This window comes from Felis catus, chromosome E2, assembly GCF_018350175.1.
Source record: "Felis catus isolate Fca126 chromosome E2, F.catus_Fca126_mat1.0, whole genome shotgun sequence".
Lineage (NCBI taxonomy): Eukaryota > Metazoa > Chordata > Mammalia > Carnivora > Felidae > Felis > Felis catus.
In genome coordinates this window covers 12,920,010-12,945,658 of record NC_058382.1, presented here as the reverse complement: position 1 = coordinate 12,945,658, position 25,649 = coordinate 12,920,010, and the positions used below count along the sequence as shown (strand labels likewise).

At 57.7% G+C, this 25,649-nt stretch overlaps 1 protein-coding gene and 1 long non-coding RNA gene across 2 annotated transcripts; both read left to right on the top strand.

Moving 5' to 3' along the window:
- Window positions 1–3,491: 3,491 nt before the first annotated feature.
- On the top strand, window positions 3,492–6,561 carry RABAC1 (Rab acceptor 1). The gene is made up of 5 exons (XM_003997754.6): window positions 3,492–3,716; window positions 4,033–4,245; window positions 4,543–4,640; window positions 6,144–6,245; window positions 6,328–6,561. The coding sequence occupies exons 1-5, from the start codon at window positions 3,661–3,663 to the stop codon at window positions 6,414–6,416; spliced, it is 558 nt and encodes a 185-aa protein (XP_003997803.1). The 5' UTR covers window positions 3,492–3,660; the 3' UTR covers window positions 6,417–6,561.
- Window positions 6,562–19,094: 12,533 nt separating this feature from the next.
- On the top strand, window positions 19,095–25,603 carry LOC123382175. Its single transcript, XR_006590150.1, has 3 exons — window positions 19,095–19,965; window positions 25,108–25,239; window positions 25,362–25,603. It is a non-coding gene; the product is annotated as an uncharacterized LOC123382175 (long non-coding RNA).
- Window positions 25,604–25,649: the final 46 nt, after the last annotated feature.

Below are 25,649 nucleotides of genomic sequence, written 5' to 3'. Positions count from 1 at the left end.
TGAGAGCCACTAGAAATAGGAACGTTGTAACAGTGTCTTCCGACGAGGACACACGTATGCATCTCTGTTGTACAGGGTACACGCTTAGGAGTGGGGTTGCTGACCATGGCACAGACTATGTTTAGCTTTTTTTTTTTTTTTTTTAATGTTTATTTTTGAGAAAGAGAGGGAGACACAGAATCCCAAGCAGGCACTGTGCTGTCAGTGCAAGGCCCGATCTGGGACTTGAACCTACGAACTGTGAGATCATGACCTGAGCCGAGAGCAAGAGTCAGACGCTCAACACAGCCCAGAGATGTGAGTCAGAGGAGGGCCTGGGGCCAGATCAGGGCCCACCTGCCTCCCGGCACGGGTGTCTGGGTGACCAGGATGCCGAGACCCCACGTGAGTGTGTGCCCAGGCCCACTGCACCAATGACATTTTCCTACTTGAGCGCGTAGTGGTCTTTTCTGTAAAAGGGAAAATGGTCTTCAGATTTGGTTCAGTTAGCCAAAACAGATACGAATGTAAGTCTTTCGGAGAAGTAAAGTAGTGTGACATGAGCTCTCGGAAAGCGGGGGATACTCTTCACTTTACGCCATTTTGGCTTTTGAGAGGTTTTATAGGAACGCTCCATTTTGGATAGTAGGGGAGACCTGTACTCCCATAGACAGCTGTGCAATCTGAGGCCCGGAGAGGGCAGGGACTTCCTTGAAGTCACACAGCAGGGACATAACCCAGGTTCCTGATCGTCTGTGCTAAGGCCCTCCTACACTCGCAGCTCCACTCCCTGCAGAGATCCAAGAGGCAGAAAGGAGGCTTCAGACTGGACGGAACACAGGGCTAGGGCCCGTCTCCCATGGCCTTTTCAGGGGCCCCTTTATCTCCCTCCATCCCCCTAATTCAGGACCCACCCCGTCATGGCCCCCTCTCCCCACTATCTCCCCCCATGCCCCTGCCTCAGGGACCCTCCCATCTCTCACACTCTCTGCCTTAGGGCCTCCTCCCCCACATCGCCCCTGTGCCAAGGCCCCATCTCCTGACTCGAAGTCCCCCCACCCCTCTGAGGGCCACTCCCCACAGTGCCTCTGGACACCACTGTCCACGGCCCATGCTGTTCGACACCTTCGCTAAAGAAACCCAACAGCTCTCGTAACAAAAGTCAAACCCAAATTTCTCAAGGTTGGCCATGGGAGGAGGCCTCTGGACCTCTGTCTCCGACTGTCCCCGAGATCCATGTCCCTCTCGAGGGCGCCCCTGCTTACCCCTGCTGCCCCCATGGCTTTGAACTCGGGTGCCACTTCCCCCATTAACGCACTGGGCTGATTGTGCCTTAACAGTCCTCCTTTGTAGCCGGACCCAAGGGGGACGCCTCGACAAGATTCGGCTGCAGGCCTGGGGCTGACAAAGGGAGGGATGAACGGTGACCGGCCAATCTGACCTTCAAAGTACAGCTCATTGGCTCATTCAGCTTCAGCTCGGGACCTCCCCGCGACAGGGGCCCTCCCGGCGTATTGCTCACCAGCCCCTTTGGCAGGGGCCGTCTCCCCAGCCCATGGGAACGCCCTCCAGCAGGCCTCCAAGTCCAAACCAAAAGGCACAGTGGATCTTAGGAGACAGTGGAGTTAACAGTCACCTGGATATTCTGGCTGGATATTCTTCGTCAGGTCCACCCAGCCCTGAAACTCCACGTAAGGGAGCCCACGATTCCCCGTATTTCCACACACATTTCCTGAGGCTCTTCTGGTGTGCGCCTTTAGAACTCTGGCCATGAACCCACCCTCACTCAGGGGCAGGGGCAAAGGCTGAGAGGGAGCCATGGCTGTGGGAACTAGGGGAAAGGAAGGGCCATGTCTCAGACACCAGCCACACCTTGGGACATCCAAGGGGCCTGCAGCTTCTAATACACGACTGTTAAATTTAGGAAGGCAAGGGGCACCTGGCTGGCTCAGTTGGCAAAACATGCGACTCTTGATCCCGGGGTTGTGAGTTCAAGCCCCAATGTTGGGTATAAAGATTACTTTTGGGGCGCCTGGGTGGCTCAACTGGTTAAGCGTCCGACTTCGGCTCAGGTCATGATCTCACGGTCCGTGAGTTCAAGCCCCAAGTCGGGCTTGGAGCCTGGAGGCTGTTTCGGATTCTGTGTCTCCCTCTTTCTCTGCCCCTCCCCCCCTCAAAAATAAATAAACATTAAAAAAAAATTGAGGGGTGTCTGAGTGGCTCAGGGGGTTAAGTGTCCAGCTCTTGGTTTCGGCTCAGGTCATGATCTCACAGTCCGTGGGATCGAGCCCTGCATCAGGCTCTGCACTGACATGGCAGGGCCTGCCTGGGATTCTGTCCCTCCCTCTCTCTTTGCCCCTCCCCTGCCCTCACTCTCTTTCTCAAAATAAATAAACTTTAAAAAAATTTTGAGAAGGCTTACCTCTAGAAATAATCAAAACATTTATGATAATGTAGTGGCAGTAACATTGACTACTGTCTATTGAAGTGAATAAAGTGTCAAGACTCTTTCAAGCACTGTATATGGGCCATTTAACTGAATCATCATAACCCCATGAGTGAGTGTGGTACTATTAGGATCTCCACTGCCCTGATGAAGTCACTGAGGTTCAAGGTCGACACAGCCTAGACTTCCATCTCTGACTCCAGAATCCCGGGTATGTCAGTTATAACAATTCCCTCTTTTATTTATTTAACATTTTTTAAAGTTTATTTATTTTGAGAGAGACGGAGCACATGAGCGGGGGAGGGGCAGAGACAGAGAACCCCACGCAGGCTCCGCACTTCCAGCACAGAGCCCCATGTGAAAGCTCCAACCCAGGAACCGTGACATCATGACCTGAGCTGAAGTCAAGAGCCAGAGCCTACTGAGAAACCCAGGCGCCCCAACAACTCCCTCTTTTAAAAATTCTCAACCCTTTCCCAACTCCCCTCTCCTATGGGAGAGGAGGGGGCGTCCCAAGGTCCCTAGTCCTAACCCATTCATCCCTGGGAGCTCAAGGGTTGGGGGTCGGGGGTGGGGGGAGCTTTGCCCTCCATCTCAGATACCCACTCCAGCGACCATGGCCCTCTCGCCAGTCTCTGCCTCCAGGAAAGAAATAGATTCCCAAGAATTGTCTAGTCTCTCCCGTTCAAAATGCGGTCCATGGACCAGTAGCATCAGCGTTACCTAGGAACTCGTTGGAGATGCAGATTAACGGGCCCCACCCTGGATCTGCGGAGTCAGAACACGTGAGTGTCTTATCAAGCCCTCTGGGTGTTTTGTATGCACTCTAGAGTCAGGACGACAGTTCTCCACGATCCCCATTGTACCCTGCAGGGGAGTGAATACACGACGACTGCTTCCGCTTCTGCCTTTCGATCTCCCGGAACGCCCCGACTCCTGAAGACCCACCTTCCCCAAGCCGAACGCCCCGCTTCTAAAACTACAACTCCCACGATGCCCAGAGGCGCTCCGCCGCTTTACGCGACTGCACCTCCCAAGGTGTTTTCGCGAGCCAGACCCTCCCGGGCGTCATCAGGACTACAACTCCCACAATACTCGGCGGCAGAACCACCGCCCCGGCGGCTCCGGAACGGCGCCACGTCTGCTCCGCTGGGTGGGGCAGAGCTCGCGCGGGGCCGCCGGGGTCTGCAGAGCCCCGGGCTCGTTACAGCGGCCCTACCCCTCACGACACAGACATGGCGGCCGAGAAGGACCCGCAGAAGGATGCCGAGCCGGAAGGGCTGAGCGCCTCGTGAGCAAGCTGGCTCTAGCCCGCCCCTGACCGAAACCCGGGAGCCCTGGCCCCCCGCCCCCTCCTCCCTCGGGTCCCAGAAATCCGGGCCCCAGACACTAGAGTCTGGGCCCCTGGTGTCCTCTTCGAGGACTCTGGAGTCTGGGCCCTCGGCCCCTCCTCCCAAGATCCAGAAGTCTTGGACCTTTACCCCGTAGCACCCCAGAGTCCAGCCCTCCCCCCCCCACCCCCACTCGGCCCCCTTATTGCTCAGGGGTAGGGGATTGGGGGTCCAGGCTCCATCCCGGTCTACCGCTGACCCGGCCCCGTCCACTAGGACCCTGCTGCCGAAACTGATCCCATCGGGCGCGGGCCGTGAGTGGCTGGAGAGGCGCCGCGCGACCATCCGGCCCTGGGGCTCCTTCGTGGACCAGCGGCGCTTCTCGCGGCCCCGCAACCTGGGCGAGCTGTGCCAGCGCCTCGTACGCAACGTGGAATACTACCAGAGCAACTATGTGTTCGTGTTCCTGGGCCTGATCCTGTACTGTGTGTGAGTGCCTCTCCCGCCCCGCACTTAACCCCACCGGCCGGGCCTCGCCCCCCCCCCCCCCAGCACTGCCCACCCCGCACCCCCACCCCAGCCCCCGTCGGCCCCGCCCTCCGCGTCCAGTCCCTCTTCTCACTGGCCAGGCCCCTACGGCCCCCGTCAGCCTGGCAGGGACACAGTGTGACCAGATGTGACCTGGTCTCAAGGGCGAAGCCTGCCATCCACCGGTGTAGGTGGTCAAGGTCCCCTTGGTTGGCTCATTCCCAGCTGCCTGACCCATGCTTCCCTACCCTCCTCCAGGGTGACGTCCCCCATGCTGCTGGTGGCTCTGGCGGTCTTCTTTGGCGCCTGTTACATCCTCTATCTGCGCACGTTGCAGTCCAAGTTTGTGCTTTTTGGTGAGAAATCCCCTGCCCAGGCGGTTCCCTGATCCTTCAAATCCTGTTCTTGGACCATAAGCCTTAGACCCCTAACCCTAGTCTGCCCAAGCCTAGATCTACACCAGATCCCTCAAACTCGATCCATCTCAGACACACCAGATACTCACACCCAGTCTCAGACAGCCGCCCCCCGCCCCACCCCGCCGCGTTGGTACTCCTCAGCCTGGAGATACCCCAGAACCTACTCTTCACCCTGTCCCTCAAACCTACTTTTCCTCCTCCATCCTCCACCTCCCTGCAGAAAGCATCAGCTGCAAGTACCCACATTGGACACCAGGTGGCGACCTTACACCAGCCTAGATCTGTGTCCCTGCCCTTTCCTGCTTCCTGGGGTGGGGCCAGAAAGATCTTGGGACTGGTCAGAGAGGGAAGCTGAGGTTTGTGGCTCATGTGGTCCCAGACTGGCCCTAGGCACCACTGGGAAGAAAGAGGGGCCTGAGTCTCCACTCGGGGGAAGCTCACGGTTCCGAGTGGTGAAAAGGGAGAGCTGGGTTCAAACGGGAAGACCTAAGAGAAAGTCCCTCAGGGGGTTGCACGTTTCGTCCATGACAGGGGTGAGCTGGCTGAGGGGCATGTCAGGGACACACAGGGCATGGAGGGAGTGCCTGGAGCACAGCCATGACCCCGCTGCCACGGAGGCACGGAGACCTGATCTTCCGCTGTGCCGCGAGAAGCCAGAAATCTATAATACTATGTGAAATCATTCAGTTTCCATCAGCCATAAACCAGATTCTTGGGGAACTTTGTACAGACACAAGAAACACGCCCACAGGGACGCCTGGGTGGCTCAGTCAGTCATTTGGGTGTCTGACTCTTGATTTGGGCGTAGGTCATGATCTTGTGGTTCGTGAGTTCAGGCCCCACATCGGGCTCCATGCTGGCAGTGTGGGGCCTGCTTGGGATTCTCTCCCTCTCTCTGCTCCTCCTGCACTCTGTCTCTCAAAACGAATAAATAAACTTTTGGGGCGCCTGGGTGGCTCAGTCGGTTAAGTGTCTGACTTCGGCTCAGGTCATGAACTCAGGTTCGTGGGTTCGAGCCCCACGTCAGGCTCTGTGCTGACAGCTCAGAGCCTGGAGCCTGCTTTGGATTCTGTGTCTCCCTCTTTCTCTGCCCTCCCCCACTTGCACTCTGTTTCTTTTCTCTCTCAAAAATAAATAAACATTAAAAAAAAAAAAAAAGGAGAGCGATAGTCTGGGGAAGGGGGAGCCTGGGGGCTCCCTAGCAGGAGTGGGGCTGAAGGGCAGTGAACAGCAGGGAGAGGGCAGGGAGGGAGGTGTTCTCTGTTCTGGCAGACTGTGGGAACATCAGAGAAATGGGTGAGGCCAGGGCTGGAGGGGCCCTTGACCTGAGGAGTTTGGATGATCCTGAGGCTCCCGGAGCTTGTGACACCAGACTGGCGTGGGGGGCACCCGGAGTCACCGGGGAGAGGGCACGAGTGTCCAATGCCGTCTGTCCCCCAGGCCGAGAGGTGAGCCCAGCCCATCAGTACGCTCTGGCCGGGGCCGTCTCCTTTCCCTTCTTCTGGCTGGCTGGTGCAGGCTCTGCCGTCTTCTGGGTCCTGGGTGAGTACAGGGTCCGGGGAGCCGGGGTGGGCGGTGGGGGGCAGGTGAGGAGTGAGGCCCTGATCTGCCCATTTTCCTGCAGGAGCCACCCTCGTGGTCATCGGCTCCCATGCCGCCTTCCACCAGACCGAGGCCGGGGATGGGGAGGAGCTGCAGATGGAACCAGTGTGAGGTGTCTGAGGACCCGCCGGCCCCCCGAGGCAGCTGCCTCGTCCCCGGTCACCCCTGCCCCGCACGGCCCTACACTCCTGGCCGGAGTCCCCTTACAGGCCCAGGAAGGGATTCCAGCTTCGGAAATAAAGCTGTTACAGTCGTCCTTCGGCCGATACTCCCCGGGCTCTTCTGTGGGCCCGTGCGGGGGGTGTTGGGGAGACTGCAGAGACCAAGAAGGAGGGGGCCCCTGGCTGGGGCGGTGGGGGATTCATCAAGCAAGATAAACCACTAAACTATGATAGGACCGCAAATGGTGGTGAGTGCTGGGGAGGGGCGGAGAGTGAGCCAGCCAGGGGTACCCCCAGACCACGCCCCCCCCGCCCCGCCCCGTTCAGTGATTTGCTAGGAGGACTCGGTATATAGTTGGAGCTACAGCTGTAATTCTTTATCGTGGAAGGTGACAAAGCGAAGAGAAAAGGCACTTGGGGCAGAATCCAGAGAAATCCCGGCCCCAGCTTCCCAGAGCCCTCTCTCAGGGGACTCCTACACACTGTGCTCGGTTCCTCCAGCGGCGAGTTGTGACAGCGGGTGTGGATGTCTGCCAGGGAGGCTCATTAGAGACTCTGCCCGGGCTTTCTGCTGGGGGGCGGCCACACGAGCACCCTCCGTCTAGCGTGTACCGGAAGCCCAGGCTCCCAGAAGGAAAGCAGGCGTTCGGCATAAACAGTACCCTTGGCACAGTGTAGACACAGTGAGTCACTCTTATCGAGGACCGGGGGGGAAGCCTTCTGGAATCCCAGTTCCCAGACACCAGCCCAGGGCCAGCTATGCAAGCAGCCCTCTGCAAGGACAGCCTACCGTGTTAACACTTTTCTGCATAAAGAAAGTTCTGGAGACGAGTCACAGGTTGAGGAAGGCCTCCCCCAGGTGACGCTGAGTGAAGGGGCAGCTGCAGATCCTTAAGAAAATGCTCTGGGCAGAGGGAGAAGCGGGTCAAAGGTCCGGAGGCAGCAGCGAGCCTGGGGGTCCTGGGGGTGCAGCCAGGAGGCCCACGTGGTGGGGGCAGCGGGAAACTGGCCGGCTTCGGTGAAGGCTGTGGTTTTACCCTGACTGAGGTTGCGAGTGACGCAGCCTGCGTTTCGTCGTAACATGAATACCTTCCGCCACCTGGGAGCACTGACACAAGAGGACCGCGCCCGACAGGGGAAACACCAGGCAGATGTGACAGCAAAGCGGGGCTACCACACAGGGCTGGTCTGGGAGGGCTCTCCGAGGAGGTGACCTTTCAATGAGCCTCGAGGGGACATGGAGTCAGCCCCGGGAAGAGCTGTGGGTGGGGTGGCCTGAGCAGAGCCACGGCCCCAGACCTTACAGCGCGGCCCCCTGGCCTCTCCAACCTGGAGTGTCGCCACCCAAACTCCACCCACTCACCATTCCGTCAGCAGGTGTTTTATCGAGTGCCCACTGCGTACCCCGCGTTGTTCTGGAATCATTCCGTCACACGAGGCACCAGCCACATGTGACTAGTGAGCACTTGAAAGAAATGTGGCTGGTCTGAATTGAGATGTGCTGTGAGTATAAAATCCACATCAGGTTCCAAAGACTTAGCAGGAAAGGGTATAAAATGTCTTAATTATTTTCTATCCTGGCTATATGTTGGAAGGACAATATGTTGCAGAGACGAGGTAAATGTATTATTTTCACTTTTTTCCTTGCTTTTTAAAATGTGATTAAGTAGATGGGGCGTCTGGGTGGCTCAGTCAGTCGAGCATCTGACTCGTGATCTCAGCTCAGGTCTTGATCTCGGGGTCATGAATTCAAGCCCCACATTGGGCTCCGTGCTGGGCATGAAACCTACTTTAAGAAAAAGGTGATTGTGTAGAAAATATAAAGTTACATTGGGGCTCGTATCCTGGGGTTACTGGACACGCTGGCTGACATGCTGGGGAAACAGCAGCACCATAAACAGATGAGGCCCTGCCCTCCGGGGCTCATGTTCAGTGGGAGAGGCGCTCCATACACAAACCAAAAGCCCAGCAGACAGGAAACTCAGCAAGTGATCAGCTTGTGAAACCAATAAAACCGGACTGGGCGAGGCTAGAGAGTCCTTGTGAAAGGAGAAGGCTCACTTAGCCTGGGGAGGCAGGGCCCTGCTGGGCACCAGGAGGAGATGGCTCCTTGGAGGTCTGGAGGAACAGTATTCTGGCCAGAGAGGACAGCAAGTGCAAAGGCCCTGGGGTGGGACCTGCTCAGTGACAAGGCAGCACTTGTGGCTGGGTGAAGGGAGTGAGGAGAATAGCTGTAGGAGATGACGGTGGGGAGGTTGTTGGAGCCAGATCATGCAGGATCTGCAAGCCATAGAGAAGGTCTTTGGATTTCAGCTTAAGGTAATGTGGGCTCTAGAAGGGTTTTGAACACTGGGGGGACAGGGTCAGGTGTGAGTTTTAGAAATATCCCTTTGGGGTTCATGTGGGGGATGGGCTAGAGGGAATGGGGCCGGGGAGGATGAGCCAGGGACGTGGAGGGGAGAGGAGGGACAGGGAAGACAGATTCAGGACAAGGAGCTCCGTGACGGGCCTGCGTGGGAGCTGAGTGGGAGGGGGCAGGCAAGGATGACCCCCAGGCTTCAGTTTCCAGCAAGACAAGGAGACCAGGGGGCCTGGGTGTCTGGGTCCACATTGGTCCCAGTCAGTCACGGGGGGCGTGCTTCCAGTGGCTGCCACCAGAGGGCGGAAAAGTGCTTCCTGTAGACTTTCTCCAGGGAGGGAGCCAGAGATGGGCTTCTGGGAGATGAAACCTGGGAGCCAGAAGCGGAGGCAGCACCCGCCCCCCCAACACCCCCCGGGTCTACTCCAAGGCCAGGCTCCCAATCCCAGGTCTGGGGTAGTAGATGGTGTTTTGTTTGCTGATCGAGATGCCTGTGCTCCTGGGGGAGACAGTCTTCAAGCCCACGGGGTCGGTGGCCACCTCGTCCAGTTTACGCTGCTGAGCCTGGAGGGAATGTGGTCAGGCTGCCTTGTTTGCACATGACGAGGTCAGGGGCCCAAGGGCCGAGACAGAAATCACTGTGGCAAGTCAGCAGCCTGGGGTTGGGGGGTTATGGTTGGGGTTGGGAGGTTGAGAGCCCAGAGGTTAGACCAGCCCAGAGGTCGAGGACCGGGTGGGGGGGTGGGGGCGGGGAATGACTGATTACAGGTCCCTAATTCTGATGTTGGGTTATTGAGATGCCTCAGACCAGAAGTTTCCATCCGGATGGTCAAGCCTGTTCCCCAGACATGCCTCCTGAATGACCTTGCGTTGAGAGGTTTGGATTGGGGCAACAAAAACCAGGAGGGCTCGGTGTCTCACCAAGGGGACAAAGGACCGGTCGTCTATTTTGGTGACGGATCCTGGGAGTCCAGCTGGCTGTCCGGGAGTGACAAATTGGGAATGTGGCTGTCGACTTCATGATTAAAGAGCCCGTGGGTCCGGGTTTGGCATGACAGGAACAAGGGATCTAGTCTCGTGCTGAGTGATGGGGCCAGGGAGTGCCTAAGCCTCATTTTAGGTTTCAGATGGGACACCCCGTTGTCTCAGCTGCGGAGACAGTTTCTAGTTTGGGGTAATAGAAAACTGGGGACGGGGCACCTGGGTGGCCCAGTCGGTTAAGCATCCGACTCTTGATTTCAGCTAAGGTCATGACCCCAGGGTCTTGGGGTCAAGCCCTGAGTGGGGGGCTGAGCTGAGTGTGGAGCCTGCTTAAGATTCTCTCCCTCTCTCTCTCCCTCTCCCTCTGCTCCTCCCCCACTAGTTCTCTCTCTCTCTCTCTCTCTCTCTCTCTCTCTCTCTCTCTCTCTCTCAAATTGAAAAAAAAAAAGAAATTTGGGATCTTTTATCAGCTTTGAGGTGATCATTTATGTAGCTTTGGATGATAGAAAAGGGGTGTGGGTATCTAGGTGGCTAATTTGGGGGGATGACCCTGAGAGTCCAGGACCCTTGCTTGGGATGACAAGGTAGGGTGTCCCCTTGGCTGGAGGTGAACTGACTGGGGTCTGTTGTCCCCTTGAAGCAGCAGAGACAGGCCACGCTGTCTAGTTTAGAGCAGGAAGAGCCCGGGGGTCCTGCTGTGTAACTTGGGACAACAGAGTTTGGGGGGGGTCTCGTGGCCATGTGCAGTGACAGTGACTGGGGAGTCACATTTTTTAGTTTGGGGAATGTCTGCTTGTCTAGTTTGGGGTTAAGAACACAGTGCGTAGGGGTGCCTGGGTGGCGCAGTCGGTTAAGCGTCCGACTTCAGCCAGGTCACGATCTCGCGGTCCGTGAGTTCGAGCCCCGCGTCAGGCTCTGGGCTGATGGCTCAGAGCCTGGAGCCTGTTTCCGATTCTGTGTCTCCCTCTCTCTCTGCCCCTCCCCTGTTCATGCTCTGTCTCTCTCTGTCCCAAAAATAAATAAACATTGAAAAAAAATTAAAAAAAAAAAAAAGAACACAGTGCGTCTAGTTCTCAAATGTTAAGTGACAGATTAGGGACTCTTTTGTCTGGTTGGGAGTGACCAGGACTGGAGTTGTCTGAGATGGGGGTTTTTGTCAGGATTGGGGTGATGGAGCTGGGATGCTAAGATCTAGTTTGGGGAGACAGTATGTAGTTGCTAGGCTGAGACACCAACATTAAAAATTTTGTTTAATGTTTATTTATTTTAATTTTTTTTAACGTTTATATATTTTAGAGAGAGACAGACAGACTGCGAGCAGGGGAGGGGCAGAGAGAGAGGGAGATACAGAATCCGAAGCAGGCTCCAGGCTGTGAGCTGTCAGCACAGAGCCGATGCGGGGCTCGAACTCACAAACCGTGAGATCATGACCTGAACCGAAGTGGGATGCTTAACCGACCGGGCCACCCAGGTGCCCAAGACACCGACATTTTAAGGTTTGGGATGCCAGACTGAGCATTCAGTGACTAGTTTGGAGCAACAGAAATCGGGGATCAGGTGTGCTCCATCAGGGTGTCTGAGGCTTGCAGTCTGGTCATCTTATTTGGGGTATCAGACACAGAGTCCAATTATCCAGTTTGGGGTTATAGAGACTGCCGAGGGACCGGTTATCTGGTTTGGGGTGATGACACTGGGGTTCGGGGCTTTGGTTTGGGGTGAGAGACATTGGGGTCCACTTGATTAGTTTGAAACAGCAGACACTGCAGGTCTGATCACCTCGTTGGAGTGACGGACTGACTGGGGTCTGTTGTTTGGCTTGGAAGGCAGAGCTTAGGGACGTGGTTGTCATGACTGGGATTTTGGAGGACCCTGGGCTTTCTTTGTCTCACGGGGAGGCCAGATCCTGGGGATCTGGATGCCTAGTTTGGGACACACAAAGTGGGGGTTCATTTGCCTAGATTGGGGTGGCAGAGACTAGGGTTCTGGGAGTCAGGACTTGGCTTGGAGTGACAGAGCCTAGGAGGCCAGCTGTCTAGTTCGGGATGACAGAGATTAAGAATCCACTTTGGGACGGAGTGTCTGGGGTTCTCGGGTCTAGTTTGGCATGGGTGGAATGAGGGGTCTGTTCCGTTCAGGGTCCCGTTCAGGCAGATGAGTCTGCCTGACCAGATGAAGGTTAAAGGGGATGGGGGTCCCCATCTCTAGTGTGAGGTGACACTTCTTGCACCTAGGTGTTCGATATTGAATGACAGAGGGACCCTTGCCTTGTTCGGGGTAGCAGAGTCTTGGGTCAGCTGCCTGGTGCTGTGAGTCAGAGAATGGGTTCCAGGAGTATTTGATAGAGACTGAAAGCTTGGTCGTTGTAGGGAAGAAAGCGGGGAGCACCTGGGTGGCTCAGTGGGTTAAGCGTCTGACTTCAGCTCGGGTCATGATCTCCCAGTCCATGAGTTCGAGCCCCACATCAGGCTCTGCGCTGACAGCTCAGAGCCTGGAACCTGCTTTGGCATCTGTGTCCCCCTCTCTTTTTGCCCCTCCCCTGCCTGCTCTCTGTCCCCCCCCAAGACAATAAATAAACATTAAAAATAATTAATAAAAAATAAAAGAAAGCAGGGTCCCAGGGATCCTTTGGGTTGACAGACTCTGGACGTCTGGCTGCCCAGTTTTGTGGGACAAAGATGAGGGTCCCTGAGATATTTGGGATGCCAGATGGGGGTTTGGTTATCTAGTGTCGAGCAACAAACCAGAGGTACTAATGAGCATTTGGGGCAAGGAGACTGTAGGTTTGGCTGTCTACTTTTATAGGACAGAGGCTGGGGTCCCAGGATATCTTGGGGTAACAAACCAGTTAAGGCTGGAGGTTTGGCTGTGTAGTCTGGGTGGGGGACTGGGGCTCAGATTGCTAACTTGTGAAGGCAGTTGAAGCGACAGACTTTATTTCCCCCATTGTCACATTTGAGGTGACAGAAACTATAGGTCTAGTCGTCTTGAGAGGGTGACAGAAACTATGGGTCTTGTTTTCTAGTACAGGGTGACAATGACTGAGCGGGCCTTTTGTCCAGTTTGGGTTGAGAGCGATTTGGATTCTGTTGTCCAGTTGGGGGAGACAGAGGCTGGGATCAACTGTCTTGGTTGGGGTCATGAGACCAGATGTCGGGGGCCCTGTTTTGGGGCGACGTCAGTGGGGGATTCAGTCGCTCAGTTCCAGGTGACAGAGACTGGTGTCCTTGGGGCCCATTTGTGTGAACACCAGTTCAGTTTAGGTTCAGAAACTGTGAGGCCCATCACCTTGCTTGGGGTGACGGGTTGGAGTTCCCCTGATCTATCTGGGGGTGACGGGATGGGGTAGCAGAGACTGGGGGTTCCGGTGGGTAGTTCGAAGGAACCGGGATGGTGTCTGTTTGTCTCTTACGGATGACAGAATAGGGGTACCTGGTTGAGGGTCTCAGAGGCTGGTACGTACTTTGGGGTAACAGATGAGGAGCTCAGTGGTCTAGTCCGGGGGAGCATAAAGTGGGGATCTGATGGCACGATTTGAGATGATGCTCGTTGCGGACACGTTTCATAACAAGGGCCTGGTGCTCTGGGGGCGGTAGGATTGGGGAGCGGGAGCCCCGTTTCACATGACAGAGGGCCTGGTGCGGGGTCTTAGGCCAGGAGCCCAGCTGTGTGGCGCGTGGCCCCATGGGAGGCAGCTGACTGGCTTGGGGCAGAGGCTGGACGTGTGGTTGTACAACTGGGGGTGCAGAGACTGAGGACTGCCCTTCTCAGTTTGGGGTGGCAGGAACTGTCATTCCGGTCTCCTAGTTCGGGGTGCAGGGCCCTGGGGCCTTCCAAATGCGGCCGAGTCTGGGATGCTGATACCTGAGTGTTCCTGTGGTGATGGAGTCAGGGCTTTCCTGCACCCACGTGAGTTCACTTGTGAGTGAACGTGGCCAAGGGCGTGGAGCCCTGTTGGGGAGTTACTGAAGCTGGGAGTCTGGGCACTTGGAACCTGGGAGTCTGGAGGTCAGGACTCCAGGACCCGGGATCCACTGGAGGGATGCTTGATTGGGTTTGGGGGTGTCTGTGACACAGAGTCAATGGCTCTCAAGGCTGGGGGCACCCCCACACGTGAGTGTGGGGGCGACGGACACTGGGACAGAGGTAGCCAATGTGGGGAAAGTTGAGGTTGGGGCCCGAATGCCAGGCTGAGGGGTCTCTGAGGCTGGGGCACAATGAACTGTGGGGCTTTCTGACTGAGGGGGCGTGACAGAGCCTTGACGGTCTTAATCAGACGCAACAGGGTCCCAAGGGTCAAAGTGTAGTTCAGGGGCAAATGGTTATGGCGGTCAAGATTCATGGTTGCAGGTGAGAAAAACCGGGGACCCGGATCCCTCCTTTGGGGAGGTGGGATGCTGGGTTTCAGATACCGAAATTGGGGTGACCAGAGTCCCTCCTGCCAAGTTCTGGGTGTCTGTGAGCCCATGTTCCTGATTTGGGGGGTCGCAAGCCAGGCTCTGAATCTGTGATAGCGCAGGCTCAGGTGGGGACAGCAGGTGGTTCCTGAGGCCTGCCTCGGCGTGACTGTGGGGTCTCAATGCCTGTGGCGTTCTGCCTGTCAAGTTTGGGGTGAGCGCCTCTGGAGACCCAGCGGTCCAACTGAGAGTGACGGGTGGCGGTAGCCGACACGAGCCATTCAGATGTCTAGCTTGGGGGTGCCTACTATATGTCGTCCAGATGTTGAGGTTGGGATGACCAACTGGGAGTCCAAGATGTATGTGACAGCTGGGACTCTGATGCCAAGTTTGGCAGTGACTCCCTAGGCCAACTGTGGTTGACCGTGTCATCAGATGCCTCCCTGGGGGGAGTTGTCATTCTTGTGTATCAGAAACCTAGTTTTGAATTAAAATTTTTTTTCTTAACGTTTATTCATATTTGAGAGACAGAGAGCAAGCAGGGGAGGGGCAGAGAGAGGGGGAGACACAGAATCCGCGGCAGACTCCAGGCTCCGAGCTGTCAGCACAGAGCCCGACGCGGGGCTTGAACTCATGGAGTGTGAGATCATGACCTGAGCCGAAGTCAGATGCTTAACCGACTGAGTCACCCAGGCGCCCCGACAGGAGCCTAGTTTTGGAGGGGCATTTGAGAGGGGGAACTAAGTGCCTAGTTTGGGGGTTACTAATGAAGATTTCCTAATACTTACCTATGATTTGGGGCTCGCTGAGCCTCAAGGCCTAGTTGCCAGGGTTTGAGGTAACTGTCACTGGGGTTCCTTGTACCTGGTTTCGGAGTGAGGGAGTTTGGGGTTTTGTTGCCTAGTCTGGGGGTGTCTGAGGCTCATCACCCAGGTACCTACATAGGGGTGACTGACATGGAGCCTCTGACTTTGGGGAGCCTAGATGCCTTGATTAGGGGTGGCTTGATGCGGGGATCTTGATACCTGGTTCAGGGGTGAACTAACCTTGGGGCTCAGCTGCTGAGTTTAGGGTTAACCACCTAGAAGGGTTCTAATACTTACTTTATTTTGGGGGTGATGACACTAGGGTCCCAGCTGTCCCTTTGAGAGGAGCTCAGTGTTCGGGGCCTGTCGAAGCTGTGCTGATAAAGAGGTTGGAGGTTACTGTCTGTGGGGGATCCTGACTGATTTAATGGTGATGATAGGATCTAGTTGACAAATTTGGGGGTGACTGTGGATCCCCGATGCCACAATGGTGGGTAATTGGTCTGAGACCCAGAAGCCTGGTCTGGGGAATAAAGGCTAGTTTGGGGGCACTTGACTATGGGGGTCCACATCCCTAGTTTGGCGGGGGGCACCGAGTCTAGAGATACAGAATTTTGTTTTGGGGTGGGGGCTATATTTGTTTCCTGTGGTTTAGAACAGCAGAATTGTATTCTCTCGGAGTTCTGGAGGCCAGAAGTCCAAAGTCAAGGTGTCAGCAGGGTCACACTCCCTCTGAGGGCTCTAGGGGAGGATCCTTCTTTGCCTCATCCAGCTCCTTTGGCTGCTGGCCCTCCTGGGCTCACGACCGCAAGCCCTCCTGCCTCAGGCTTTGCCTGCCATCTCTTCTCTCCGTCCATGTTTCCTCTTCTGTTCCCCGTCCCCCTCTTGTTTATTTTTGAGAGAGAGAGCAGGGGAGGTGCAGAGAGAGAGGGGGACAGAGGATCCAAAGCAGGCTCTGTAATGGCAGCAGGGAGCCCAATTTGGGGCTCAAACTCACAAACCATGAGATCATGACCCAAGCCAAAGTTGGACGCTCAACCAACTGAGCCTCTTCTGTCTCTTAATAGGGACATTCATCATTGGATTTAGGACCCACCCAGGTAATCCAGGATGATCTCATCTCAAGATCTTTCACTTAATCACATCTGCAAAGACCCTTTTCCCCGGTAAGGTCACATTAACAGGTTCTGGGGTTAGAACATGGACCTATCTTTGTTGGGGGGCGGGGGGGAGCTACCATCAACCCACTACAGGGGTGCTTGAGACAGGCACCCTAAATTCTGAGTTTGAGTCGCTCTGATTGTGGTGTTCCTAGAGTTTGGTTTAGGATGATGGACCTTGAGGGTCAGCTCCAGATAACTGATTTGGGGATTCTTGACTTGATTTGCCTACTTTGAAAGGATGAGAGTCTATGAGGTTCTAATGGTTAGTAAAGGGGTAACTGAAGTTTGGGGTCCAAAGGTGTAATTTGGGGATCCCTAAGCTTCAGTGTCACAGAGCCTATCATTGGGGTGTCTGAGGTTGGGGGGCTAGCCGACTAGTTGGTGGCTTAACTTACTGAAACGTTCCTAACCCTTATAAATGGGGGTGAGCCCTGAAGGGAAGAAACTTAGGTGTGTATTTTAAGGGCAGCTGATACCAAGTTGGGAAGCATCTGGAACTCTGGATAGTTGTTCAAATGGCTGGTTGTTCGAATGTCTAGCTCAGGGTCACCAATGACTGGGTCCAATGCAACATGTGGGGTGATGGTAGAGACCTGAATGCCTAACATCCAGGTGATTTACTGGGGGGGGGGGGTCCTCATCCTGGGGTAATGGAAATGAATCTGGGGAGCCAGATGCCTGGTGTGGGGCAGTCTTAAGCTGGCAGCCCAGATCCCAAGTTGGGATTGATTGAGTCGGGGATCGAGATGGGGGTTGCTCGGTTTAGGGGTGACTGAGTGTCCGTCTCATTTCCTAGTTTGTGTTGAGAATGGGGGAGGGTCACATGCTGAACGTTGTAGCAGCAGCTGAAGGCCCATGTGTCCAGATCATGATTTATCTTGGGTCCTCACGTTTGCTTAGGGTTCAGTAAGGAAAGTCTAGTTTAGGTGTGCCAACTTTGGGGCTTCTGATGCCTAACTTTGGGGTACTGAGTCTGGGAGAGTATTTTGGGGGTGACTTGTGGAGTTACTGGTGCTCATTTTGGGGTGACTGAGCTAAGGCCCATCTCCTTTATCCTATCATTTTCTTGGGCTGGAGGTCCGGGGTGAATGGGACTGGGGCCCAGAATCCTCATTTTGGGGTGTTTGGGGCTAGGTTAGTACAGTCCTTGTTTCTGAGTCTGGGTTACTATTCATGAGGCCTGGGGTGACTCAGCTCAAAGTAGAGGTCTGCCCGGAGGGGTCTTCAGCCTGCATGGGGATTTCTGAAGGAGGGTGGGGTTCACATACCAGGTCTGTGGGTATCTAGGGGAATCTGAGACTGGGGCCCAGAAATGCTAAAGACTTGGCCACTGTCTCTGAGGTCTCCAGCCCCAGTGCTGACGCCAAGGCCGGGTCCCTCCTGTGGGTGTTCAAGGGGACAGTCCATTTTGGGGGTGACCGATTTGGGGGTGACACGCTTGGAATACGTGGGCTAAGAGGCTCCGGCGGGGTGGGAGCGGGGGGGGGGGGGCGCTGCGGCGCAGAGCCCGGCTGCGGGCCCCCGGGGCTGGCTGCGGCGGGGGGTTCCCGCGGGAAGCAGAGCGCGGCGGGGCAGCCGGCGGCGGGAGGGCGAGCGCCGGAGTGACAGGAGAGGAAGAAAAATGGGCCGAGAAATCAGAGTGGACGCGCGGGGGGCGCGAGTCCGGGAGCGGGCGGTGGCGGCGGCGGGCGGGGGCCGCGCCTCTGCCTCGAGGGACGCCGCCCGCGCGCCTTGCTGCGCCCCCCGCCCTGGAGGCCGGGGCCGGAGAGCCGACCCTCTCCCCTGATTCCAATCCTGCCCGCCCCACCCCCCGCCCCCACCTTGTTCCCGTCCCCACCCTTCCCGCGTTCCAGGTCCCCCCTCCACAGTTCCTCCCTCCTCCAGGGAGTTGTATTTACTTTCTCCTCGTGCTAACCCACCCCACAGCCTTCTTCTCCCCCCTCCGCCTGCTTTCTATCTCGGTCGCCCGCGTTCTAAACTCTGCCTCAGCTACCGATCCCCCTTCCCCTCCGCGTCCCGGCCCCCCTCCTCCATTTCTAACTCAGTCCCTACATTCCAACTCCCTCTTGCTTCAGGGGCCCCCACCCCCATTCCAACTCCCTCTTGCTTCAGGGGCCCCCCACCCCCAGGATCCCCCCCCACCCCCTGCAAAGGTTTGGACGGAAATGGGGCGCGCGGCGGCGGCGGGGGAGGGGCGGCGGGGGAGGGGCGGGGCGGGGGCGGCGGCCAATGGAGCGGGAAGCAGGACAAATGAGGCCCGGCCCGCGCGGCCGACAGGCCCCTCCATCTTCCCATTAGCGCCTAATGGCCCCCCCGCCGCCGCCTGATGAAGATTTATCGGCCCCGGAGCCCCCGCCCCCTCCGCCCCTCCGCCCTCCGGCCTCCCCTCGCCCGCCCGGCCTCCCCCCCGCCCGCCGCCCAGACACCTGATGAAGCCGTCAGCGGGGCGGGCGGGGCTGCGGGAGCCTGACCCCGGGACGGCCGGGCAGGGGGCTGGACCAGGCGGCCCCGAGAAAGTTGCGGAGACGCGGAGTCAGGGACCCGGGGAGGGAGCCGAGGGAAGGGTCCCACCACAGCCCCGGGAACCCCCACCCCACCCCACCCCACCCCCAGCAGTGAATCAGCCCCTTGATCTCTGCCCGAGAGCCGGGGAGGGTGTGGGAGCCGAGGCTTCAGCAGTCAAGGTCTTCAGGAGGATGGAGCTGGGGTGGGGGGCGCAGAAGCAGGGCTCCGAGGGAGAGGTGGGCTCGAGATTCGAACTTCTGGGTCCTGAGAGAGGAGAAGGTTGGGGACCAGGACTCCTGGGTCCCGCGAGGCAGCGGGGGCTGGGAGCCCGGACTCCTGGGCCCTAGGCTGGGAGCTTGGCACTGGGGTGGGTGGGTGGGGTGGGTGGGGGGCTGGGTTGGGAGGCCCCTGATTGATTTCTGTTTACCGGCTGTCCCCGCGGGCGGAAGAGCGAATCGCGCCCCATCCATCAACAGGCTCGCAGCCTCCCTAATAAAAACATTTTACTCCTAAATGATCTCGAACTAATTAACTCAAAGTGTTAATTAAAGTTTGCGCAGACAGCATTGTCATCAGGGAGGGCGGTGGATCCATCTTCCTGAGAGAGAGACAGGGTTGGGGGGGGCGCATCTGGAGAAGAAGGGAGAGCCCCCCATCCCCCTCCCACACTCCTCTCGGTCCACTGGCCGTCCCCACCTGTCCTGGCAGCCTCCCCTGGCTTCATCCTGTGCATCTCTGGCTCTGCTCTCTGAGTTTTTCTCTGTTGCTCTCTTTACCTGCCTGGGACTCCCCCACCTCTGTCACTATGTCGGTCTCTGTCCCTGAGTGTTTATGTCTTTTTGTTCCCGTCTCTTGCTCTTTCCCCAGAACACGGTCGCCCATGTTGCTCCTACTTCCCACGAATGTGTCACCTTTATCATGTGTCTGTATGTGCCTTGGGGTTACGTGTGTGTGTCAGAATCTGTATGTGGACACGCCTATGTCAGAGGATACACGTGTGGATGTGTGTATCAGAGCGTGTGGATGTGTGTGCGTGCACATGTGTGTTGGAGCCCAGAGGCGTGTGTGTGGACGCGTGAATGTTCATGTCCGGGCATGCACAGGCATGCACGAACCCAGGGCTTGTGTGTGTATCTGGATGCGTGTGACCGGTGCCAGGCTGTGGGACTCCAGCAGGGAGTCCCTGAGACCGCGCTTGAGGAGCTCCGTGGGTCCCTTGGGACAGGGCCTGGGTCTCCTTCCTGTTTCCCTCCAACACGGGCAGGAAGGAGCAGAGCTGCAGGTAGACTAGGTAAGCGGGTGGCCAGGTGCGAATCCCACCGTGAACTCGGGCAGCCCCTCCCTCTGCCTCCGGGACGGCCCGTCTCCCCTTCCCCCTCTTCCATAGCCGGCAGCTGGCAGGGCCAGGGAGCTGGGGCCCGGACAGGCCACTAGGCCATGGGCATCCGTGGGGCGGCTGGCTGGGCGGCCCCGGTGTGAGCTCATACATCAGGGCTGACAGGCTCCGAAAGCCCCGGAATTAAAACCTAAATCGAATATTGATCACCCGCTCCGGCCGTGGCGCCCACTACGCCCCCCCCCCCAGCTCCCCGCGCTTGCTCCCTGCTCCCCTGCTCTCAAGCGGCACCACTGTCCTGTCTTTCTCTCTGTCTTTTTTTTTTTTTTTTTTTTTTTTTTGCCTCTTCTCTCCCCTGCTTCTCCTCACCCCAGCCCTGCTCCTTCTGGTGACTGGTCTCTGCCCCCAGCAGGTGCCCTCGCAACCAGAGACAGGGAAGGAAATACGCAGAGACTGAGAGAGAGAGAGAGATACGGGGATGCACAGAACAGACCTGGATACGAAACAGTTAAATGCAGACCCCAAGTCAGACCCAGAGCAAACAACACATAGACACAAATCCAAGCAGACAGACAGATAGACACAGGCACACACAGGCACCCGCAGATAAAGTCACACATAGTCCCACCCTTAAAATCACAGACACTTGCACGTAGAGAAAGTTACACTCAGACACAGACAGGCAGACAGACATCCGCAGGCCCATGGAGTTACAGCCACACACTCCCTGCCCCCCTATTTCTATCCATCCTGACATAACAGCCACCCCCTTGGACTCACCCAGCCCAGATGCCACCCCATTCCTGGATCTAGAACCCACACAGAGAGGAGGCTCTCAGACCTCACCCCTCCTGCCCCAAAACAACACTGAGCAGCCCCTCCATGCCCCAGGGTCCTGAGCTGGCCCAAGAAGGGAACTGGAGAGGCGGACCCCAGAGGGGGCAAAAAGGGCTCCTCCTCCCCGCCCCCCCCCCGGAGAGTGACAGGGACAGAGCCAAGGTCATGCTGCTCGGGCTGGTTGAGGGATCTGAAGTCCCCTCTCAGACCACCTGTGGGATGGAGGCTGGACAGGGGGAAGAACTTCGCTGGACCATGTGGGCTGGGGCCCCACCGAGTGGGCAGGGGCGCTGCCCCAGCCCCCACCCCCACCCCCACCCCCACCCTCAAGGCTTCCCAGCTGGGGCGGGCGGCGGTGGAGGCGGGTGGTGGCGGCTGCCGGGGAGAAGATGAATCTTTCATGAGTGATTTGCGGCCGCCTCTTCTCGTCCCGTGTTGTTTAATGTTTCAATTTGGGCGAAAGCAAAACATTCAATCAGGCGGATTAAGTGCGTAATGCGTCTCATCGCTCAATCTGTCGCCTCCGCCGGGCAGCCCGCCGGGTGGGGGGGGGGATTAGGAGGGGGTGGCGGGCAAAGACCCTGGCCAGGGGAGCCCCTTCCCCAGCTTCACTCCTAAGCTGTGCCTTGGGAAGCCCCTCAGCCTGGAACCCCCACTGGGCCACAGTCTCCCCCAATCCCGGGTTCAGCCTCACCCCCCCCCCACATCCCACTTTCTGTTCCATCTCAGGGTGACCAGTTGGCTTTGGGGGGCCTGGCTTCTCTGTACCTCTCTGTCCACCTGCCTCACTCTCTCTGACTGTCTCTCTATGAGTGTCTGCCTGTCTCTATCTGGGTCTGGACCTCCTTATCTGTCTATCTACCTGTCTTCTCTCTGCCTGTTCCTTGGGTTTCCTCTTCCTTATGTCTCCATTCTCTAGAGCTATCTGCCATCCCCCGTCACACTGTCCTATCCAAATGGCTCCTGTCTGTCTCTCCTATCTGCACCCAAGTCTCCACACCAGCCCAGCTTTTTTCTCTGTCCAACATTAGTCTGTACCTCCTCTGTCCCCACCCCTGATTCTGCCCGTCTCCCCGTCGTCTCTGTCTCCCTTTCATCCGAGATCTCAATCCTCTGCCTGCCCGACCCTTGCTCCTCTGTCTGCCTACACCTCTGTCCCCTGTTCGTCTCTGTCCCTGTGTTCAGCTCTCTCTCCATATCTCTCTGTCCCTGTCTCTCTGTCTCTGCCCCCCTGTGGATCTGTCCCTCTGCTTCCCTTGACCTTGTCGGCTCCCTGTCCCTGGCCGGCCCCATCTCCACGTCCACTAGGGGGCAGCAGGCACAGGCTTTTCTGGTGGGGAGGCTGACAGGAGGGCTGAGGACCTTCCCGGCCAGTCCCACTACCTCTGTGGGGACTGTCCTGTTCGGCAGTGTCCATGCCAACCGGCCCCTCCTCCTCAGACCCAAAAGTCTGGGCCCCCAGCCCCTCCTCCCTCAGACTCAGAAGTCGGGTCCCCAGCCATCTTCTCTCTCAGAACCCAGGGGTCCTATTTTCCAGCCCCTTCTCTCCTCTCTTCAGGCAGCCTGTGAGCTGCTGGGGGAGGGGTTGGGGGGGGGGGATGGAGACTTCAGCTGAGGGACTGGCAGGCACTAGCCAGAAATGTTGTCACCACCGCCTGCCGCTGAGACCCATGGGGCTGCAAGGCCAGGGACTCACAGTGTGTGCAGGCACAGAGATAGGGACACACACAGACGGGTCCCGGGAAACACACAAATCATCAGATCCGGTCACAGCAAGGGCACACACACACCCCGACCCGAAACACACCCCCAGGCCGACTCCAGGAGCCTGGATCACACCTCAGGGAAGCTCACGGACGCACAACACACACTCACACTCTGCCTCAACCAGCAGTTTGGGACTGAGACGCACACACCATTCAGAGCGACTTGGGGGGACAGCACAGGCCGGGCAGCAGGCTCTACCCATCTCGGCATGCGTCCTCAGCCCTGGGACCTCTGCCCCACCCCTTCTCATCTGGTCCCTTGTCCCTAACCTCAGTGGAGCTCCCCCCCGCCCGGCTCCCTAACTTCCCCTTCCTGGCTCTCACTTTCTGTGTCTCTTCTCTCTCTGTTTCCCCTGCCTCTCCTGCCATTTCCCCCTTTCTCTGAATTTGTCTTTGTCCACGTCTTCGCGCCTCTGTGGCAAGTCTCTAACATCTGGGCTTCTCTCAGAGACACTCTGTCTCTCTGTCATGCTTTCCCGGCCCCCCTCTCTCTGAGTCTCTCTCGGAACGTCTCTCTCAGTCTCTGTCGCCCCCTGGTAACTGTGGGCTTTCCGGCCTCTCGGTTTGTCTCCGTGTCTCTGCACATCTCTCTGCCCCCGTCTCTCCGGGGGCCCCCCGCGCCGTCTGTCCTCTCCCTATGTCTCTGTCTCTGTCTCTCTGTCCATCCGTCTCTCTCCCCCCCGCCCCTCCCGCCCTCCCCCCTCTCCCTCTGTCTCACTCTTCGCCTCTCTCTTTTCTCTCTCAAGTGTTTTCAATTTTATTCTGAGTGGAATTAACTACCCCTGATGTCAAATTGCCGCCGAAATCGATAATAATATCTTTACAAAAGAGGATATTCTTCTCTCGGAGAACGGCCTCTGAAAAATGGAAAATTTAGTCGAAATTGATTCATTACTTGACACTTTATAGAACGGCTGCGTATTGATCGCACCTGTCATGTCCCATCTCCCCTAATCGAAGCTGAAGGCCGGCTCCGATGCCTGCTATTTTTCATAATTCCACCGCAGCCGACAGCTCCACAAACACCGCCGCTCGCCCGGCCTCCGCCTCCCCGCGCCGGCCGCCACCGCGCGCGCCCTCGGCCTGGCCCCGGCCTCGCGGGCCGCGCCTGCAGGCCGGCCCTCCGCACCCATCTGGCCGCCGGTCGCTGCCGCCCTCCGTCGGCCCGCCCCTCCCGCGGCCCCCTCTCCTGCTGTCTGTCCGTCCTCTCCGCCCAACCCCGAGCCCCAAGCCTGCCAGTCCTTCTTCAGGGACCACCCCCCTCCTGCCCCGTCTGTCCTTCTGTCTCCTCGACACCCCGCTCCTGTCCGTCCGTCTGACCCCACCCCCCCCACCCCCGGCCCCCTATGACCACGCCCTGGCCGCCGCTTCCCTCTGCTCTCCCGCCGGCCTCCTGCGTGGTGGTCTGTCCGTCCTCCCCCATCCCCTGCCGGCGTTCCTCTACCACCTTCCAGGGGGTGGGGGTGGGCAGCGGTGGGGGAGGGGCGGGGATGCTGTCTGCTCCCCTCCCCCCCAGCAGACTTGCCTCCCCTGGGCTCTGGATTCCTTCCCGCTCCCCAACACCTCGGGTGAGGCCTGGCCCGGTTTCAGTCCCCCTCCCCCGCCCTCCTTTCCACACCCCTCTTTATCGCCTTTCTCCTCCTCCCTTCCCTCCCTCCCTGGGTCTCCCCAGGTCCCTGAACAACAGGCTCTGCCCTCACTGGGGACCCAGAGAGGAATCGGACACAGGCCCTGCCCTCAGGGAGCCTCGAGCCAGGGTTTGCGGGTGGGCAAGTCAGCCTGCGCAGAGAAGGTGCTGGCAGACTGGGCGGGGCTGTGTCCTTCAAAGCCGGGACCGGAGTCTAATAGGTGCAGGTGGAGTGGGGGTGTATACAGCAGGTGATGTAGCCAGCTTGGTGGTTAGGAAACAGGCTCCCCCTCCCCCAACTCCCCCCACCTCCGGCCAGGCTCCACTGGCTCGGGTCCCACTTCCAACACTAACTAGCTGTACAACAGGGAGCAAGTGACTTCTGTGCCTCGGTTTCCTCATCAGTAAAATGGAGAGAATGCTAGTGACCGCAGCCACCTCACAGGGTTGTTACTGACCGAAGTCAACGAGTTCATCTCTGTGCAGAGTTTGGTCCCGTGCCCAGCCCCAAGCAATCACCATTATCATTGTAATTATGCACGGACCCTGTTCAGTCCACCCTGCTCTTGAACTCCTGAGGTTCAGGGAGAGCCGTGCAGGGGGAGGGTCAGGAGGTGGATTCTTGAGGCCGGTGATCCGCTGAAACCCATCCTGGCTCCACTCTCGGTCGCCTTTAGTGGGTATTTCCTGTACCCAGAGACCCCCTCGCAAGCGTTAGTCCCAACAGAGGGGCCTTCTCACTCCTTGGGGGTTCAAAAGAGTCTAATGGATGTTACAGACCCCAGAGGTGTCCTCGCCTTCACGGGTAATAGATTCAGTCCACTGGCTGTTGCAGGCTGGCGAGGGTGTCCTCTCTCTCTTTTCCAGGGGGCATTAAACACCCTGAGGGTGTTCTCTCTCAGTAGGGTGTTAACTACAGTCGTCTGCTATTGCAGCCTCCCTGGGGATGTTAACTACAGCTTAATGGTCCCCCTCCTGCGAGACGCTTCCTTCGGTCAGGTAGGTGTTGGCAATACTGCTAACGAGCGAGCGACGGTGAGCCTAGGTGGCTGTCACGCCCCTCCCTGGGAAGGCTGTCCGGTCAGAACTCTCCCTTCGATTGGGTTCCTGCGTGCCTACAGGACGCGGCACACTCACTCCGGCATCCTCCTCACGGATCCCCGCCAACAGCCTGGGGCTCAGAGAGGGAACGCTGACTGCCCAAAGATGCACAGCCCAAAAGGTGTCACAGAAATCAGGAAGGTGTTCTCCCGGACTGGGGGGGAGGGGGGTGATTCTGAGCGGTCAGACGGGTGTGTGCGTGCCTGCCTCTGGGCATGACTGTTCAGCCTATCTGGTCCTGGCCACCAAGGGCACCAGAGCTCTCCTGGGGGTGGGGTGGGGGTGGGGGGTGGCGGTCAGCCATAACC

Bases quoted from the DNA above. Each gene is read 5' to 3' on its own strand.
- RABAC1 (XM_003997754.6), top strand. From the start codon at position 3,661: ATGGCGGCCGAGAAGGACCCGCAGAAGGATGCCGAGCCGGAAGGGCTG. The intron at 4,641-6,143 runs GTGAGAAATCCC...TCTGTCCCCCAG, and splicing joins GTCCAAGTTTGTGCTTTTTG to GCCGAGAGGTGAGCCCAGCC. The intron at 6,246-6,327 runs GTGAGTACAGGG...ATTTTCCTGCAG, and splicing joins TGCCGTCTTCTGGGTCCTGG to GAGCCACCCTCGTGGTCATC.